General features: G+C 49.0%; 1 protein-coding gene across 1 annotated transcript in view; it reads right to left on the reverse strand.

Annotated features, from left to right (window-relative positions):
• The window catches only part of LOC8028885 (arylsulfatase B), an 84,839-nt gene that overhangs the window by 23,774 nt on the left and 40,177 nt on the right, over positions 1 to 20,888 (reverse strand). Inside the window, 1 exon segment of the mRNA XM_040212396.1 lies at positions 20,416 to 20,709. Coding sequence (XP_040068330.1) covers positions 20,416 to 20,709 — 294 coding nt within the window.

Raw genomic sequence — 20,888 nt, forward strand, 5'->3', positions numbered from 1 at the left:
AACACTTCTACGGCCTTATTTCGCGAAATCCACTTTTCGGTTCAGTATCCATTTAAAATTATTCCTAGCACAAGAGTAAAAGAATCAATCTAAATTTACAAAAATATTATCACGGGTGAGGACTTCAGATTATGTTCACAAAACGTATAAAATAAGAAACGCGGTTATCACTACAAGAACCCAAAAACGGAATTCGAGTCAGACATCAGAAGTGTGCATGCTTTTTAAAGCAACGTATATCGGACTATATATTACATGTCGTGTTTGACTGTTTGTCTATCTTGATTACGATGGCAGATTTTTATGTGCTAAAAAGAGAACAAAGCAAGACATTTCTGGAAGGAGTATTGTGCTTAAATGGCGTACTTTTGTGATCATGGCGTTTATTGGGGGCATACATTGCCGAAATTTGTATTAATAATTATAATAATAATAAAATCAAGATATTTTAATACATACTTATTCAGCTCTCATATAATTCGTTGCTTATGATCTAATCTCAAACGCTCGGACAAGTATGGCAATCAAAAGTGTGCAAATTATCATCACCAGTGCCGCTTGCAGCAATTTTAATTAAGAAATTTATAAAATAAAAATAGTCGAAAATCTGTGAAAACATTCTAGCCAGTCTGAGAAATCCACGTAAAATTGCATTAATTGTGGGTGCACCATAGGGTGCTATCAAATTCGCAACTTTTGACAATCGGAAGAACTTCCAAAGTCGCCGCAAAACCAAGTGACCTTCCCCATCCCCGTCACTAAAAAAAAAAAAAAAAATAGCTTTTTTTTTTTTATTAATTTTCTCAGAACATTTAGCCGCTCTAATCTTCACAGGTAATCATTTTACCAATTTCAGCCTACACACTTGAACGTCTATTCACTGCAGCACGTCTTTAGTTGGCGTTAAAAACCGGTGAAACAGTAGAAGAGTTTTAGTATCGCGTATACGAGCGAAACGCAAGCACTGTGTTCACGTTAACGTTGCGTGTTCCACAGTGCGCGTGCGCGGAGCCCAAAATTGCAGTCATATGGATTGGCGTATGGCGATGACGCGCATGCGCAACGTGAGGCACGGAACTCTAGCGCAAATTCACAGCGCTTGCGTTTGCTTCTATACGCAATACCAAAACTCTCGAGTAAGGTAGCTCCCGTACCGGCTGCAGCGCTACATTGGGGCAGTGAAGAGTGTTGTTTGCATTCGGAAATGACATTTCACGAACCATGATCGCGAGCAGTTCCGCCGTGCCGGCTGAGCGGGAGAACCGGGGGACCCTCACTAGAGCGCTTCCCGTTTCCGCCACGGAAGGGCGCTCAACGAGCTGGAGGCGCAATTAGAAGCGCACGTTTCTCACTGTCCGATTTTGTGACGCTAGAAAAATTTGCATTTTTATATATTAGCGCCATTTTTTAACAGGGTTTGGAGGCGGAGCTTCTCCTAATTATATTGTGCAACAAAGAATGTCACGAACTTTCGTCGAATCAGATTTTTACGTCGAACCTCTAGGTTCGACTGGTTCGACAAACCTTCGAACATTAAACCAGGTTCTACAAGGTTCGATTCTGTGGACAGTGTGGTTAGATTCTGATACAAGCATGTCTAGCTTTAGGGAAAATGTTTTACGGAATAGCTTGTTTTATTTTATAAATAGTTACAATCAACGGAACATATTTCGAATGATCTGAAAGTTAATAACATAATTCATTCTTGCCATATTACCGAAACAACCAATAAAGTTCTTCCCTTAACAAAATTAGAATGTTTGACTAGGTATATTTGGTCATCACCATCCAATCCAAAGCCAACTGAGGCAGCCCTTCGCGCATGCGGATAACAGTTCAGCCCTAGTCTAATTTTCTCGAACTTTCCAATAAAACTTTGAATAAGTCAAATCTGGTCGAACTCACACCTCAATCGGTTCGCGCACATAGGGCATGAAATGGGAACTCCGCCGATTTTTTTATTGGTAGTTTTCGATTTGGCTGGAAATTGGCAGACCGCATCACTAACTCTTTCTCAAATGATAGCCAAAATATATTATAAAATTCAATTTTTCCTTAAATTTGTTATTGAATTTTTAAGTTACGCCGGCCGCGAGGGTTCAAGGAGGCGACTCTCTGCTGGCAGCAATGAAAAATCCCTACTTCTCCCTACTCGCGTACATCACCGGCGGGCAGGCGGACGAGCGACTCGGGCAGTCGTGAAGTGGCTCTCTAGGCGCCAGTGATCGAGATTATTTTTCCACAGCTTCAAGGTTGAAAGAGTCTTTGCAATGGGTAGCAACCTGTGCTCCGCGGTAGATTGTAGGAACAGTGCCGGGAAGAGCTTCTTCTACACCCTTGTTTTCGTGGAAGAAAATCAATTCGCTCCCCGGCAGCAATGGAGGCCACCTACGTCAAGGCGCTTTTGCGCGAACTGTGTGCCGAGAGGACTAGTGCCACTTGGAACATGCTTACTTATGCTCGGAATACTTTATAGACGCGTGCTGCGATTTGAGTACGATTCTGCAGCTGGAACAGCTTCAAGAGCATCAAGCGCTGGCTCAAGCCAGCTGTGACCATAGCTCGGCATTCTCACTCATGAGTGCGATCACTCACAATCACTCACGCTCACCACCAGATTTGAGCTGATCGTGAGTGAGGCCGCGAGTCTCGAAAAATTCTGGGTGCGAGTGTGATAGTGAGTTCTGGAAACTCATGAGTGTGAGTGTGAGTCCTACGAACTCATGAGCGTGAGTTTGATTGTGAGCGTGATCGTGAGTTCTGAGAACTCTTGCGTGTGAGTTACAGTCCTGAGAACTCATGAGTTTGAGTGTGAGTTCTGAAAATTGATGAGCGTAGTGTGAGCGTGAGTTCTCAGGACTCATGAGTGAGTGTGAGCTAGAGCTCTAAGTGAAGTACTCATGAGCGTGAGTTCTGAGATCTCTTGAGTGGGATCGTGAGTTTTGAGACTCATGAGCATTAGCCTGAATCAAGACGTGAGTCTTAGGGTGGATATGAGTCCGGTGATTACATTAGTCTGCGTGGTGACGTGAGTCTGAGGACCTTTGTCATGATGAGTCGCGGTGAGGGATGGCATTATCTTGGCTGGGTTGGTCACGTGAGCTCACGGGCCATCTTAGTGGGCGAGAAGATTCTCGCCTCGCAACTACTGCGCGGGGTTTAGGGTTGGTTTGGGTGTCGCCCGCCTGCTCCTCCATGTCGACGCGCTGAGTCCTGTGTAGGGCGGACGAAGGAGGATGGCGGTTTGTCCTTGCAGACTCCTCCTTGCCAGCACCCTCCGTAATGTGTCAACCAGTGTGGAGGGCAGAGGGGGTAGGAGTAGGAGAGTTCGCTTCCGTCTCGCCTCGGCGTTCACTCATCGCTTCACCGCAGACGGCGAGACGCCAACGCACTGATGGCGCTTCGAGGCGGCGCGGTGACGTCGGAGTGATGGAAGCGTTCCAAACTGTTAACGCTCCTCTCCCTGTGGCATAGCAAGGCTCGTGTGGATTTCGGCTCCTGTTGCCAAGTTGGTGCCGGTGGACATAGAAATTTATGATTGCGTCAACTATAATTTTCGCACAGCTGCGATAAAATGAAGTGACTCATTTGCTTAACCAGCCCCCAGTCGCACAAACAGCTTTATCTTTCCACGTACATCACCGTACCTTTCGCAAATGAGTCATCACTCAGGGCAACAAAGGCGGTGTCAGGATCGATGGAAGCTTCTAGTGAGATATTTTACATTGTGCGATATTATGCTTTGAAGTTTCGCTCGCGACATGATGGTGCAAAAAAGTACCCCTCCCAAACTTTATGACGGCTTTTTGTAGCGCATCGGTCGGCCGCCCAAAATACAATTTAAATTTTGAACACTAATTACTGCCGTTATCAGTGCTAGTTCGCCGTATACACTGCTAAAGATTAAAACTGCGCAAACACACAGAGAAGAACGAGAAGGTAAACGAACACAGCGTTGTCTTCTCTTCCTCGTTCCTGTCCGTCTATCCGCGGTTTTTCATTTTTAACCATGAAATAACAACTAGCCTAAACTTCAACGTTATACACTTCTGCTTAACGTAATAATGCTGAAGCGATAGTGAAGGTGCGCGTCACCCTAAGGACGACATATGCGTTACTCATTTGAATACTATGCGGAGAAAGAACTGTGGGAATACCTGGCTAAAGCAATTCCTTGCATATAAAGCAACACAATAATGTTTCACATTGAGAACAAAAAGCAAAAGAAAGCAGGGTACAAATGTCGTGCACTGAACTCGCTTGAGTGTTCGCCTCCCGAAAATGTTGGGGTACTAATTCATCATGTCAATATTTCCGTCCTTTTGGGTTCATTCGCCTGAAACGTGTTTTCCTGCATAAGCGATTATGTCATGCTTTTCCGTCAATGCAATGAGCGTGTGCTTGCTTGACACGAGCGTTTCCCTGCTGCGTGAAAGATAACTCGTGACGATTAAAACGTCCGCGCGAAATGCCTACTGAAATTAATTACTTTTTGTTGTCTTCATCTCCACGTCTTTTGCTTTGGAATCCAACAACTGCCACAAGTATTATGACAAATTATATATGATTCATAATCTTTTGAATAAAATCAAAAGTTCAGCGCTTTGGAAAATATTCCGGTCCTTGCTGCAGTACAACCCGCGTCGACTAACAAATATTGCTGAAGCAATGAAAGCGTACGCTTTTTTAATAGCGTCACCAAAAGTATTGCCTGATATGACTACAGCCACGCAGCTATTTGACCAAAATGTGTGACATTCTCAAATTCTTTTGCGCTATTTGAAACGTGGCTGTCACCAGACGAAGCTTAATATCAAGGTTCGAGATACTGAACTGAAAATGTATTACGTATTTCAAAGTTGCGAAAGTACAATGCACAACGTAGTTGGGCTCGTCGCCAATCTAAAGCATCGCTGAAACCACCGCGGGCAACCGCAGTCCTAAGATGCAGAGCAAAAAAAAAATAATTGAGAACGCCGATGATTAAAGCGAAATTCTTGTTCTTGTGTGAGGGCTTTAAGCATCTTTCCGAACCTCGCACAAATTCGGCTAACCGAACACATTTTTCTGCGTATTTGTCACGACTCATTAACAAACATCTTACGTGTTTTTTACGACTTACAATGGATAGATCAATATTGTGAGGCAAGGACAAAACCGGAAGTAAAAGACACCACGCGAAAATAGATTGACAATTTTCCTCAATAATATAAAAGACACAACATAGCAACAACAAAAAGTCTGTCCGGCACTGCGTTGTTGCTGCCCGTCATACCCCCGCCCTTTCTTTTTTTTTTTTGTTTTTGCACGGCAGACAAATTAGATTTCTACTTTTCTTAACATACTCTGTAACAAGAATCATCTTCGGTACAGTCTTCGGCAAAAGTGATGCTCGACGAGCCCTCATTAATGCCCCCGTCTCACCACTGAGCCCGACGAAGCCGGCACGCTCAGGCTCATCGAAGCCAAGAGCGACAACCTTGGGTATCGGGCGCGGCGCAGCCGATCCAGGGTGTCGTCAATGCTGGGCAGCGGATAGACATCCTTTTTGTTACTGCGTTCAGTCGGCGATAGTCCACGCAGAACCTCAGGGTTCCGTCTTTTTTCTTCACCAGGACTACTGGGGAAGCCCACGGACTGTTTCAGGGCTGGTCGATGTCGTCATCAAGCATTTCCTGAACTTGCTTCTGGATGATTTCTTTTAGAGCGCAGCTCTTAGGCGCCCGTTTCCGGCTTGAGCGGCGTCGGCGTCGCCGTCGGCGTAACCAAGGTCACCCCAAGGTCACGTGACCCCCAAGGTGATCCCAAGGTCACGTGAGCCCCCCAAGGTCACGTGACCCCCGAGGTGGTCACGTGACCCCTCCCAAGGTCACCCCAAAGTCACGTGACCCCCCAAGGTCACGTGACCCCTCCCTAGGTCACCTCGAGGTCACGTGACCCCCCAAGGTGACCCCCAAGGTCACGTGACCCCCCGAGGTCACGTGACCCCTTCCTCCCAAGGTCAGGTGACCCCTCGGAGCATATTAAGGAATGAGGGGAGGAGGAGGAGAAGAAGGAGGAGGAGGAGGGGTCTACCCTCCCCTCAGTACCCTTCCCTCGTCCTCCTCAAGAGCTGCGCTCCAATTCGGCGTTACAGGGAGTTGTAAACGGCTTCCACTTTTTTCTTTCACGGAAACTCGGTACGGTGGCCGATGACCAGGAAGTGCGTTGTCATCAGTAACTATTCGATGCTTCGCAACCGTCGTCTGGCGCACCTTTGATGACGTGGCGAAACACTCCTTAAACTCGGCGAGGAGGTCAGTCAGCTGTCGTCGGTGGGGTAGGGGGACGGTCGGGTCGATGTCAAGTTCTGAGGATGACGCTGTCTCGCGTTGCGACGAAGAGGAGTCTTCAGAGATTCCGGCGATTGCGGCTGTGCCCTGGAGCTCCTCGATGTGTCCCACGGTGGTACCTTTTGTAACGTCCTGAACCTCTTGTCAGAAGTTCGTTACAAGGACAGTAATGCGTCCATCTTGGAGCTTCGTTATGCCTCTGGCGACACCCATCCCCCTGCCAAGGAGCAGTTGAACATTACCTTCCTTCAGGGCGTATCCGCAGATCGCTGTTTCGGTTCCGACGGGCACCAGCACACTCGAGCGCGGTGGAAAGTTCACGTGCTCGGACAGTACACGCACTGTGGTTGAGGCGGCCGACGTTGTTTCCTGACCCACGTACGTCATAACAGGTTTCCGCAGTGTCAACTGGATGGCTTCCAGGTCGATGACGGCGCCGCGTATTCGCAGAGAAGGTTCATGCCGAGTATAACGTCTCTTGCACAGTCTCGTACAACAACCAACTTCACCGGGCATGTCTCACCATGAATCTCGATGGGAGCGGTGCACCTTCCGACCGGTGTGATGAGGTGCCCACCGGCAGTTCGTATTTGTGGACCATCCCATGGCGTCGTCACTTTCCGAAGGCGTTGGGAGAGCCTCCCACTCACGACGGAGTACTTCTGTGTCAACGAGAGCCGTCGCGTCGGGGCCGTCGATAACGACGTTTAGGTTATCCTTTACCGTCGCAGAACCGTCGTTTTTACGTGCGGCGTCGTTAGAGTGGGGCCCTCCGACCTTCTTGGAGGCTCTTTACTTCGGTCGTCTTCGGCAACGTGACCTCCACGCGTTGCCGCACTTAGTTTTCCCGACGAGATAGGGGGGGACAGGCTCTGTCCCCCCCTATCCCGACCGACGGAAAGGCGATGCGAAGCGTCGGGGGTTGGAAACCGGGAACCTCGTGGTGCTGTCGGCGCTGGTGACGGAGGGGGGCGGAGGTATTCCTCGATGTCCCTTGGTCGTTCTCCAAAGCGAGGTCGACGGTCGTTTGGTGCGAATCCTCGCAGGCCGAGCTGGCGGTAGGGGCACCTTCGGTAAACGTGGTCAGCCTCCCCGCAGTGGAAGCACACCGGACGTCCGTCATCCGTGTGCCACACGTCCGTTTTTCGAGGTCCACGCTGCTCTTGGCGCGGAGCGTACTGCGGCGAAGAGACCTCTCTTCAGGGTACAGCTGAGTACTGCCGGGTGACAGGAGGCTGCGGACGACGAACAAGGTTCAAGGTTCAATGTGTTTAATGGCACAACTTCCACACAGCCGAGTGCCTGAGGCAGCCAAGAGGCAGAAGCCCGTACAGCCAAGTGCTGGCTGCCTCCTCGGCTGTGTGTTAACAGGTGAAATGATGATGATGAATATACAAATGAAAGGGAGGAAGAAATGATAGGTACACAGAGTTACTGAGCTCGGAGAGCACGCGACACAGTCCTGCTGAAGTCGCGGAGTTCGTCCCCAGTCCCCGGCAGGGGTGGGCGCGTGCGCTCAGGTAAGGACAGGTACGTGCTCACCGCGGCGGGGAACAGCGAAGCTTCGTGTCGCCGGGTGCGGGCGCGGAGAGGGATAGGGCAGCCTGTCCGGCTAGAGATACGGGGAACTGATGCTAGGTAGGAGCCGGCCAGCGAAGGGCCAGCGGCAACAGCAACGAGTCGGACACGCGCCACTGTTCGTCGGTGGCTCAGGCGGTGCCAGCCAAGAGACCGCAGGCGTTCATCGTAGTCAGAGGAATGGTCGTGGCGGGCCAAGGTTCGAGTCGCGCGGCGCGGCACACTTTCTAGGCGCTCAGTGAGGTGTATCTGATGAGGGCTCCATATTGAAGAACAGTACTCCAGTCGAGGAAGTACCAGAGCCGTGTACAGTGTTTTCAGGGTCTCCCGTCCAAAACGCCGTGAAAATCGAGACGCGAATCCCAGTACCCTGCGAGACCTGCTCACCACCTTAGCCACATGGCAGCTGAAATCGAGTGAGGGCGTGAATGATACACCCAAGATGTTGAGCTCCTGTACCGGTGGGAGAAGGAGCCCTCCAAGCGTGTAGTGTGGAGCCTGGACCTTTCTGGCCGAACTGAACCGCATCACGGCACACTTGTCGTGGCTGACACGGAGGTGGTTAGTGGCAGACCAGACAGCCAACTTGTCCAGGTGAGCTTGCATGGCGGCAAGATCATCGGGGGAGCGTATGCACATCGCCAAAGTAGTGTCGTCGGCGTATTGGATGGTGAGGAGCCTGTCGGACTGCGGAATGTCACGAACATACACATTGAAGAGTGTTGGGCCAAGGACGGACCCTTGAGGGACACCCGAGGGGGCTGAAAGGTATGCGATACAGCACCCTTGTGCCTTACGCGAAAACTGCGATCAGCGAGGAAGGCATCAATCCAATGCAACAAGCTGCCTCCTACCCCGCAATCCGACAACTTCCTACTAAGGCAGTCGTGGTCCAGCGTGTCAAAAGCGCTGCTGTAGTCCAGTTGGACCACGTCGGTGGGAAGGAGGCCGTCCATGTTGTCACTAACGTAGTGAGACACAGTTGCTAGGGCGGTCTCACAAGAGTGAGAACGTCGGAACCCATGCTGGGATGGTGGAAGGAGCTGGAGGCGCTCCAAGTGGTTGAGAAGATGCCTGTTGATGATTCGCTCCAGGGTGCGGCACAGGATAGATGTGATGGAAACTGGACGGTAACTGGATGGGTCGCTCGGTGACTTGCCCCTACCCTTAAAGACAGGAGTGACCAGGGCCTGTCGCCAACAATCGGGCAGGACAGAGTTGTCCAAAAGAGATTGGTAGATAGCCAGAAGGGATGGAAGAACGTAGGGCTGGATCATCTTGAGGAAGGTGGGAGGGATACCGTCGGGACCAGTAGAAGAGGAAGGTTTGATGCAGCGGAGGGCCTCCTCGAGGTCTGAGGAAGTGAGAGAGAGAGATGAGAGGGTATCAGGGTTGGACGACAAGTTAATGTCCGCGTCATGGCGGGAAGGTAGGGAAGGGGTAGAAACAGGTGTGAACGCTGAAGCGAACTGGCTACCAAACATGTCGGCAATCTCCCCAGGTGAGGAGACTATCCTGCCATTGGACGTGAAAATCGGCTCCTGTCGCGTAGTCTGTGACTGGCTGACGTAGGACCAGAACACCTTTGGTTCCTTCCGCGCTCGGAAAGCAATCGTGTTAGCAAATGCAGTCTCAGCAGCGTTTAGGTCGGCCTTCAGGGAGCGCTGGATTGCCTTTGCTCGCGAAAGTGTCTCATCGCACTGCAGGCGGGCCGCACGCTTGAAGAGTGCCCGCTTCTTCTGAGCAGAGCGGATATGTTCTTTTGTGATCCACGGGGCTCGAGAGCGTCCCCGGCGAGAAACAACACAGGGTACGCACTCCTTCTGGATCGCATACACATAGTCGCACCAAAGGTCCATGTTCTCCAGGCAGTCGTCGCCCATAGTCGTCATGCACCATTGGGTGAGATGAGACAACCTAGCCATGTGCTCTCTATCAGTCCGGTGAAACTTCCGTACTGCGCGAGCGAAGTGGCCCTTGCGGGGAAGCGCCATGGCGTATGCGAGTTCGATGGCCAGGTGGTCACTTCCGGAGAGGCCAGGGTAAACATCGCAGGAAAGGCTTTGAGTTGGATGGTACACGAATACAAGATCGAGGAAACTGGAGGATGGGATATAGGTGGGGGAGCGGCAGATCTGGGAAAGCCCCAGTGTCGACACCAGGCCCAGAAGAGTGTCGTCAGCCGCATCAGAAGGGATGGGAGTATCAGTACCCCACCAGTTGATATGGCTGTTGAAGTCACCGAACAGCAGTACTTCGCGATAAGGCTTCGCCAGCGCTTTGGTCAGCGATACGTCGAGGAGGTCAAAGGCAGTAGCCCTGGTGGACGGCGGGCAATAAGCTAGAACTAGGAGGGACTGAGGCGTAAGTCAAAGCTGGTGGCTCCGGTGCGGCGTCGGCGAGAACGTCTGGCCGGAGCGCTTGCTGAACCTCCTCTCGTACAATCTCGGCGATCGAGAGCGAAGCTGGAGGTTCGGCGACAGGTACCAGCTTTCTTAGTTCTTCACGGACGATGCCCCGGATGATTTTGTTTAACCCTGGGACACTGGGGCTGAGGTCACAGCTGGACGGCGTGGGTGCAGCGACGCCAGGAGCTCGGTGATAGTGGGCGGCTCGTGCTTGAAGGGCACGTTCGATGTTGGTTGCCTCCGTGATGAAACCTTCGACGGTGGTAAGTGGGCTCCGCACAAGGCCAACGAAGATGTTTTCCTTCACGCCTCGCATCGCAACGACGCCCCTGCAATGGTGTGCAACAACTTAAACGTTTAGTTTACTCAGTTATTCTTTGTTTTATTAACTCTTCATTCGTGACATTTTGGTGGAGGTGCGGGGTTCCGAATGTCCGTGCAGCGCTCCCCTCCGAGGTCCCGCAGTGCAATTCCGAGCCCAAGCCCCCGAGAACCCAACGAAGACCGGACCGAGATCCGATCAAGTCGCCGGAACCTTGGCCTACCCCCGGTATTAGAACCCTTGTCACCCAAGACCAAGCAAACAATGACGATGATGGCCAACCAGTCGCAGACCCCGTCCGCTACTGCCGCTCCACCAAAATGTCACGAATGACAAGTGATGAGGCAACGAAAACTGAAGTAAACTAAATGTTTAATGGGGCGAACTTGTGCCCAAAATAAAAAAAAAAAAAAATGAAAGCCGTTCACAACTCCCAGTACCGATGGATTAAGGCCCGTTCACACTCTTGCGACCGAGTACGACTGAGAGAGACGAGATCTCTTAAAACTTCTTAAATGTTTTTAGAATGAGGAAGCACACTGGCATTGTAGCGCCATCTATGCGGTGACCCTGGAACTGCATTTCACAAGAGCGAAGGTTTTGCGTGATTTCTGAGGTCAAATGTGCGTGATACCCATAGAAAGGCTTGTTTACAACATTCACAAAAGTTTTTCGAGCCAAGAAAGAAAGGATAATGCGCGAGAAATAAAAAAATATGCCGGACAGCCGAGTTTACACTGCTTCCCAATGGATAGCGCCAGTGTGTTCTCTGGTTTAAAAGGTTTTAAGGAACCCAGGTTTAAGAGGTCGCAAGAGTGTGAACGGACCTTTAGAGCGCAGCTCTTGAGGAAGAGAATGGAAGTGTACTGAGGGATAGGTGACTCCCTGAGGTCACGTGACGTCAGGGGGAGGGGTCACGTGGCCTGAGGGGGTGTTACGTGAGGGTAACTCTCATAACCCTCGTGACCCTCGTGAAGGTAACCGTCGTGACCCTCGTGAGAGTAACCCTCGTGACCCTCGTGAAGGCAACCATCTTGAGGGTAACTAACCCTCGCAACCCTCGTGAGGGTAACGCTCGTGACGCTCGTGAGGGTAACCCTCGTGATCCTCGTGAGGGTAACCCTTGTAACCTTCGTGAGAGTAACCCTCGTAACCCTCATGAGGGTAACCCTCGTGAGGGTTACGTTATGGGAACTACCCATATTGCAACGCGCGGTTACGCCATTTGTGTAACAACGCGGATGCAAAGCTTGCAAGCTTTGCATGCGCGTTGCACGCAACGCGCATGCAACATGCGGTTACGTTGCTTGCATGCACGCGTTGCATGCGCGTTCATGCAACGCGCGGTTACGCCGACGGCGACGCCGCTCAAGCCGGAAATGAGCGCCTAAGAACTGCGCTCTAAAGGGAAACAGAAGATAACAGCAGAGCGTCGCGGTCGTCGAAGTCGGCGTAACAGCAGAGTCGAACGCTAGGGCGAGAGAGACTGCCTCCGGCTTGCAACGAGGAGCCCCTTTTGTACACGCGTGGGCTCTGGAGCATTAGTCGTAGAAGGTTCGGTGCACAGAGCATTCTAACTACGAATCAGCAAGACGGTTCTCGAATTTACCAGAACATCACATTGCCGCGTCAACAAAAGTGTGTAGCCGCGGCCAGGAATCGAACCCTGGGCTTTTTCGTGGAAGGCAAGCGCAATAACCGTTCGGCCACGGGCGCGCTGCCAACTTGCTCAGCTGCGCTCGCAGCAATATGATTCTATAAAAAATGAGCAGTGTACTAGGCCCCCACTGCGTCGAAAAACACCCCTTTTAGAAAACGCTTGAGACAATTCAGCCTCTCCCGTGCATCGTGTGTGCACGCAGCCAAGAGCACGACAGAACGCAACAATTACGTCTGGCCGTCTGCCTGCCGAGCGGCGAGCCTCAGCTTCATAGGGCACACTCCTTACGTAAACAACTATCCGCTAGATAGGGCCAGCACTCGACCAAATGGCCAAACGTATCCAAAAGGCCGCCACGCCGCACGCACCACTCCAGCAACGTAAGCGCACAGCGCGCTGCATACAAAGAGTGAGGAGCATTTGCGCTCGCGCCACCTGCGCCCTGTCCGTAGGGGACACCGTAGTGTGCTGCGAACACGCGAAAAATGCGAGGCGTCAAGAAGCCAACGCCGCTTCGATGAAAGAGAGAGGAAGAGAAATGTCGTCTAGCCACCTGAATAAAAAAAAAAGTGTCGACGAAATGTTGCAATTTGTGCCGATAAACGAAAACGATCTTCCGATGACACACCAATGAAAAAAAATGTCGAAGAAACGATCTGCCAATGAAACATCACAGTCTCGATAAAACATTGTTCGATGAACTGATTGCTCATCATAGAACTGCGCCCCAAGAACGACACGGCTTGCCACATGATAAGTGGCGCGCCCTACGCGATCGAGAGCGCGACAGAGAGCCACGCGGGGACGACCCCAAACCCCCAAACCACTCCAAACCAAGCAAAGCCATGCCAAACCAATCCAAACGAAACCAAACCAACGACGGCTGCATGTATCAAGATAATAAATGCTGACGGCATTTTACAAAGGCCGAGGGGACTGAAAAACAGTGCTGACCGATGTTTCTTTATATTTCTGCCTACTCCGGCAAGCACGGTCGATCAACGAAACGAAAAGCAACTCGAGTGAGAGGGAAAACTCGGCCTCCGCGGCCTCTGCTCATAGAGAAGCATACGACTGACGGACACCACTGCCAACAGAGATTATGGTGAGATTTCAAACCGGAAGTACGTCACTGAAACCACCCTACCTAATATTATTGCCCCCTCCCCCCCCCCCCCCAAAAAAAAAATATTGGTCGATGCGTATGTCGAAGCTTATGCTGCATAAGCTTCCATAGAAGTACGTGTTGGCGTCACAAGAATAAAAAGGGGGTCATATATTGTCATGAATTACAATTGATGAGGCGACGAAAGCTGAAATAAACCAAACGTCTAATGGGCGAACTTGTGCCCAAACCAAAAAGAAAACAGAAGAAAACAATTGAGCGTCGCGGGTGTTGATAGCGGCGTAACAGCAGGAACAATCGCTGGGGCGAGACTGACTCCGGTTCGACACGCGGAGCACACTTTTACCCGTGTGTGTCTCTGGAACATTCAACCACGAACATTCGGCGCCTAGAACATTTGGAACTCGATCAGACGAGAATGTTGTCGAACTCACGAGAACGCCAAGTTAAAAGAATGAATAAAAGGGCAGTCCACTAAGTGGAATTAAACCTAGACCTTCCGCACGTCAGTCAAGCACGGTAACCACTCGGCCACGCACGCGCTCGCTTAGCGACGCGCGTGGCAATATGTAGTAATTATTTATTTGTGTACAAATGAGCGAGGTATGCACACCGAGGCGACGCTCTAATCGCTGCGACGTTGTGTGTGTAACCTGTCTGAAGGCGCGTTGGTGTTTTACCGCCGCCCTTGTCAGCACGCGAAAGTTCAACACACCCACTTTCGTCAGCTTACAGTTACAGTTTCTTTCGTAATTAATCCAGGTTAAAGAAATTTGATAGAAATGTGCGGAGCATAAACATAAACATAATAAATTTTTTTGAAATCGGATAAGCGGTTCAGAAGTGCACTGTTTCGGGGTAGTTTCCCCTAACCCGCCGCACGACTCACGCGAAGACAAACCAACGGCTTGGGAGAAACAAAGGACGTTAGGAGCTGTGTGTGGGAGGAGCGTAATGACCTGTGAGTGTGAGGACCGTGAGGACCTGTCAGTGTGATGAGCATGATGACCTGTGAGTGAGGACCGTGATGACCTGTGAGTGTGATGAGCGTGATGACCTGTGAGTGTGAGGACCGTGAGGACCTGTCAATGTGATGAGCATGATGACCTGTGAGTGAGGACCGTGATGACCTGTGAGTGTGATGAGCGTGATGACCTGTGAGTGTGAGGACCGTGAGGACTTGCGAGTGTGAGGTCATGTCTTTGAGCGTAAGGACCTTTGAGTGTGAGGACCTGTGAGTCTGATGATTCGTGATGTTTTGTGAGGGTGAAGACGTGTGAGTGTGATGAGCATGACGACCTGTGATTCTGATGATTCGGAATAGCCTGTGAGCGTGACGACCGTGGTAATGACGGCGAGTGAGTTTAGGTTCTGTGTTGAACCATGAGGGTGAGTCTGGGTGATGACCCTATTTCGAATAAATCGTGGTCGTTAGTGGGCGTGAGTTTTGATTGAGGAAAAACAGGTGATCGTGAGTTTGAGTAAGGACAGCTTAAAATGCCGACCTATGGCTGTGACTACTACGATATCCGTCCAAAGAGCAGCGCTAATAATATTGAGAAAAATAGTGCACATCCTAGCACTATAGTAGAGATTTGTCGCAGTCACATTCGTTGCTCCCAATTGCTTTAGTGTTTTTTTTTTATTTGTTTTCTTTTTGTTTTTATAAAGATCACATCCGTTTTTGACATAGAATCTATAGCTGGGGATACTCTCGGTGTTCCATTCACGCGGCCGATATGTTGAAGACCAGAAGTGAAACGTCTAAACGAAGTTCAAGTCTGAGTTTAGACATGACTTTCGATATAAGTATTGCGATTTGTGTCAGGTAATACAGAGGTTTATGAAGGAGGTTTTGAGCTCCATTAATATACGATAGAGCCGTTTCTTGGTTTGTCAAATGGTTAGCTTGCACCATTCTCCCGCAGAAGAGGCGGTGAAAACGTCATTATTTTATTCTATTATGGAGAAATGGTATATAGGGATGGAAAGTTTTTAAAACCGAAAATATTAATGTCGTAGAGGGGAGGTATGTAAGTTTACAGCTGATAGATACAGTACAAAGCCAAAAATTTATTTTATAAAATTTTACAGAGAATTACCTCCTTCCCATGTGCACTCATGGATGAGTGTTTGAACATGTTGCAATTTACACCGACAGTGAAAAAAAATAGAACTGTGGGTACACATTTTTTTAGCTACTTTTGTTAACTTGTTTTGAATTAAAAGTTTATGATGCGCTTCTGTACTTTATACACTATTGTATCTTCAAGCAGATATTATTTTTCTTTAGATGAATAGTGTATTTGCGTATTTTATACGTCATTGATTGCACCTTTATATTTCGCTTGGTGGATATCTGGCCTACACGAATGCAGATCATTCCATTATACACATGTCAATGTTTGCGAGAATCACAGTCTACATGTGTTAGGTCAAAGCCCAGCACGTGCATGTTCGCCGCTTTGGAAGGCGAGCAAAGAATACACCCTTTCCACCAGGGTGCAGCCACCTTGAATGTCGTCACTTCTGGTGTGTGAAAAAACATCGTTATGATCCCTCCATTCCGCTGAAAATGGTTCACGAAAAATGTGCGATTGTCACACGCTCTTGTTTTGCCTCACCTATATTCTCTCCCATATTCCAGCTTGAAACTTCCTCGTACTTTATCGCCCCGCATGCCAGATACGGAACCCACGTGACCGAGAACGTCAGGAAACAGGAAACGTCTATAGACCTTTTCTGTGTACTCTCGTCCCCAGCCACCTAATAGGCGTATCCGGTATGGGCGACGAAAAACTAAACCAACGTTTCAACCTGCAAATAGTACAAAAATAAAGGGGAGGCAAAACGAGACAGTGTGACGGTTACGCTTATATCCTAAATACCTTCTATTGGCGTGGCAAAGGCAAAACAATGTTTTCGCCCATACTGGAAGTGACGTTAATTCAAGATGGCGGCGCCCTTGCAGAAAAGGTCTATACGCACCACACGCGCGAACGCTGAAAATGGCACCGACCAGAAGAACTTTTCCGGAATGGTCTATAGTTATTTTGCTAAATTACTTAAGCACCAAGGAACCTATAGACCGTTTTACTGAAAGAGGGCGAGAGAGAAAAGGGGAAAGGGCTTCCGGCGCTTTCCCCCTTTCTGATTGTGTAGAAAGAGTGAAAGTCCCGGATGAGAGGCTGGGCCGGTGTTGGGTGCCCGCAGTACCCCAACTTCGTTCGCACTTTCTTTTCTGTTTTTAACTCGCAAACTTAATTATAGCTACGGGCTTCGATGGCCACAGTCCCCCGGTCATCGGGACACCATTGCTCGGTCATAGGGTACACGAATAAAAACAGAAAGCGTCGAATACTGTCCGAGGACTTATGTAGCTCGCGAGGAATCCAGCAAGGCGAGAGCGGCTGCAATGTCTTGCGATGCAATGTCGGGATCATGTAGAAAGCTCCATCGCTTTCCATATGACCCCGGTTTCAGGCGGAAGTGGATTGCGTCCGTAAATCGAAAAGGCGTTTCCTCAACGCCAACCTCTCGACTGTGCTCGGAACATTTTGTGAATGGAGCGCGCACCGAACGCTGTACCGCCGATGAATATGGGGTACGCTCGCAAGGTGCGTGCGAGTCTTCTCGTGATAACTGCTGTTTGAGCTTGTGAAATTTTGTAACTGAATATATCTTAATATTGATCATTTTCAGTGGTGACTGACTCAATTTTGTCATCTACAACGCTTAGTTGAAGGCTCGTTTCCGCCGCCGGGTGAGGCTGGAAATTTTTGAAATGGTAGTTCTATCGGTTTTCTTGAATCGCGATCTCCTGCGTGATACCAGAGAGCCGACAAAAGAGCTCCTTGGAGTGGCGCTGGTTTGTTGTTTCCTTTGATTGGGCGATTTGAAACGCCGGACAGTCGCTGCAGGGTACGTCTCGTGTGTTGCGATCTGCGTTTTCGAGCCCAGTGTGCAAGTTTCTTTGTTCGAGTCATGGCATCCGTCAGTGCGGCGACGGGGGGAACAGCGGCAGCGAACGTGTCAGCGATAGAAATTGGAGGTGAGTACTCAAACTATTGCATCAAATAGTAAAATTATTCGTGGCTGCTTTGAGACTTACTGCGGTTTCATCTAAGTACATCTAGAACGTCCTCGTCGTTCATCCACAAGGAAATATAAGAATACGAACACGAAGATAAGAGCAGCGCAGCAAAACGATCAGTAGCAGCTCCGGGTGTTTACAAAAGTTAATTGAGGTTCCCGATTCGTGTATCGCTTGTTGATTACTAAAAATGGCTACGTTGAAATAGGCTCATTGCAAGAAAAAATTGATAAATGGTTCATCATTTCCAGTCATGCGGAAAGCGATGGAGCTTAAAAAAACATTACAGCCGCACTCGCCTTGCCGGATTCCATGCAAGCTACAATAGGTCCTCGGACAGTATTCGACGCTTTCTGTCGTTATTCGTGCACTTTATCACCCAGCAATGGTGTCCCGATGACCGAGGGACTGTCGCCATTGAAGACCATGGCTCTAATTAAGTTTGGGAGTTTGAAACAAAGAAGAAAGCGCGAACGAAGTTGGGGTACTGCGGGCACCCAACACCGGCCAAGCCTCTCATCCGGGACTTTCACTCTTTCTACACAATCAGAAAGGAGGAAAGCGCCGGTAGCCCTTTCCCCTTTTCTCTTTCGCTCTCAAGATGGCGCTACCCACGATAAAACGGTCTATATACGCTACAAAAGTAGTAACGCGCGCTAGCGTCTGCAACAGTAAGTTTTTTAAAGAAAATCTAAAAGAAATGGCATGTTCCTTCAGGTTACACGAGCGTGTGTGGCACCTGTACCCACATTCGGAGCATTCTCCGTGGTGCTTTGGTAATATTTCAAAAAATGTATTGCGTGACTCTTTGCCCTTTCTTCGCCAGCGTTACTGCCAGCTTTTGAAAGAAGGTGAACTGATTTGCTAGCGATTTCACGAAACTAGCACGCTGCGGCTTGAGCGTACCGAGTTGCAAAAACAATTTTCTCAAATTGCCAATTGCTTCCATTTTTTTTCACCCTTTCTCATACTTAAGCACATAGGCCACGGTCATACTTCGCACAGCGAGATAATATTATCACCTTCAGATAGCACGAACGCCCCTGTTTTCCCGCTGTTTGGTGCGTGTAAAAGGCGGGCGCGAGCGTACCCGATTGCCGGTTGTATTCCTCGCTGCCCACCTTTGACGTCACGTTTGGATGTTGGGGAAAACTGGGGAGTAAACTGTGGAAAATTATGTATTGGTTTTGGCAGTCAACAAAATGTAACTTTTTTTTTTTAATTAGCTATAGAGTGATTCTAAAGGAACGCGATAATATTTCGGAATCAGGAAGCCATCCGCATTCAGATGATGTCTTTGGATTAGCTAGCTCGAAAAATCGAGGTATTGTAGTACAACACTTCGCGTTCACACATTTTGCTCAGTACGTCCTCTGTCATACCCTCTTCACATTTCACTGCCTTGGTCGCATTATTCCCCCTCGCCGTTTATGAAACGACTGGACGACGGGGAGGGGGGATCTATGATGATTATATTTTTTTCGTAGAAAAGCGAGGCCATACGTCAATGGTGGAGTTTAGAGATACAAACCGACAAATACTAAAAAGACGAACGACAGAGTCCCAGACGAAATGAACAGCAGGGTTTGCTTTCCGCCAGCTCTGCGTGATAGTCAATTTACCTCGTTTCTTCATTCTGGCTACTGCAGGTCAAAAACATCGGTGGTTTTGAAAGACCCGAGTTGGATGGACATCTCAGCATTCTAATTTTCTCGTTAATACTCTACAGGGCACACTTGTTCAATACGCGTTGCGAGTTTAGGAGTGCGGCAGATTTAGAAATAGATACTTTTTATTATGAGGTTCACCACTGATTCCATCTAACTATTCTTAATCCTAAATTTAGATTGAACAAAAAATGTATTACAAGATTCACCGTTCGCTGACGGTAGCTCTCTAAGATGGCCGCGACATTTCAAGATCTCTCCTCGAGGTCACTCTTGAGAAAAAATATTATTTTGATTTTTCTGTTAATATTGGTTCCCGCTGATTAATTGAACGTTACGGTTACGGTTACGGTTTAAAAAAAAATTAAATAACAGGTTCGTTTCAGTTCTGGTTACTGAAAATATCTCGTTCCTAAGCGGTTTTCGGCTTCGGTTACGGTTACGGTTTGAGTCCCTGAAATTAAGGCATATGTAGGCGTGTCTTAGACTATATATTTCTGTCATTTTATGAAGACGTGCAAGCCTAAAATGCCCAAAGCATCGTTTCTTCCTTCACGAACCAAATATTGTAAGAACTATATTTCACGCAGCCCATAAATATTGTGTAAAAAACAAACTTCTGTCTTTGATGTGGCAACGAGTATAAGTTGTAGCACGCACAGACATTTATAGGTGATTAGCATAACGTTGTGACAGTTTTTGGATTCAAATAAGGCATGCGCTTGTAAGAAACACCAGATAACTGAGTTGTATAAGCACAACGTTTTAAATTCTAACCTAATTTTTTTTAGACTGCTTAATCTAAATAAAACAACGCAACTTTTCTTTTTTTTTTTGGGTTGCATAAAAATGGAAGTGGATTTTACGTACAAACCAGAAAAACCTAGCTAATTTACACAAAACGAATGCGGAAAATGTATTCACGCTTTCCCGGTTCGAACCAGTTTGAACCGTTATTTTGCTCCCCGGAGCTGAACCGGAACTGAACCGATGGCCGTAAACCTGCGACCTGAACCGAACCGATTAACAATTTCGGTTCGACACTCCGGAGACAGAAACAGCTAGCTTTATGTCTACCCACTTATCATTTGAACCAGAGCTCGGCGTTCTGACTTCCCCACGTGCTATTGTCTCCTCCTCACCCTCAGTTTCCTGACGCATGCCTTTTGTTTAGCTTCTTGAGGCCCGTACTTAGCAATAGCTAAATAGGCGAGTCTTTGCCCCCGTACCTGCCAGGGAGTAGAGGGTGGGCACCCAGTCGCTGACGTGCATCAGCTGGTTCGACACGCGCTGTGGCTTTCGGAGCAAAGGACTCCAGACGAAGGCCGGGACGCGGACTCCGCCTTCCCACAGAGTGAACTTGGCACCTCGCAGGGGCCAGTTGGAACCAGCGTTGGACCACTCGCCCCACGGGATGGCCCCATTGTCGCTGAGGAACACCAACACGGTGTTTTGCAGCATGTCCTTCTTCTCCAGTGCTTGGAAGACGATGCCCATGGATTGGTCGAGAGCGTCGACGGCACCTGCCACAGTAGGACATATAACGAGTGTCCAGTCTAAACCAGACAAATACAGTGTGTTTTCTTTCCCGCAAATCAATCCGAAGAATCAATCTCTGCAGCCTGGGAATAGAACTCGGGGAAGGACGATACTGAAAATAGAGAGTTTTACAATAGGGACCCCAACATGTTTGGTCTCCCGA

The sequence above is a fragment of the Ixodes scapularis genome, unplaced genomic scaffold (assembly GCF_016920785.2).
Source record: "Ixodes scapularis isolate PalLabHiFi unplaced genomic scaffold, ASM1692078v2 PGA_scaffold8__174_contigs__length_109621045, whole genome shotgun sequence".
NCBI lineage: Eukaryota > Metazoa > Arthropoda > Arachnida > Ixodida > Ixodidae > Ixodes > Ixodes scapularis.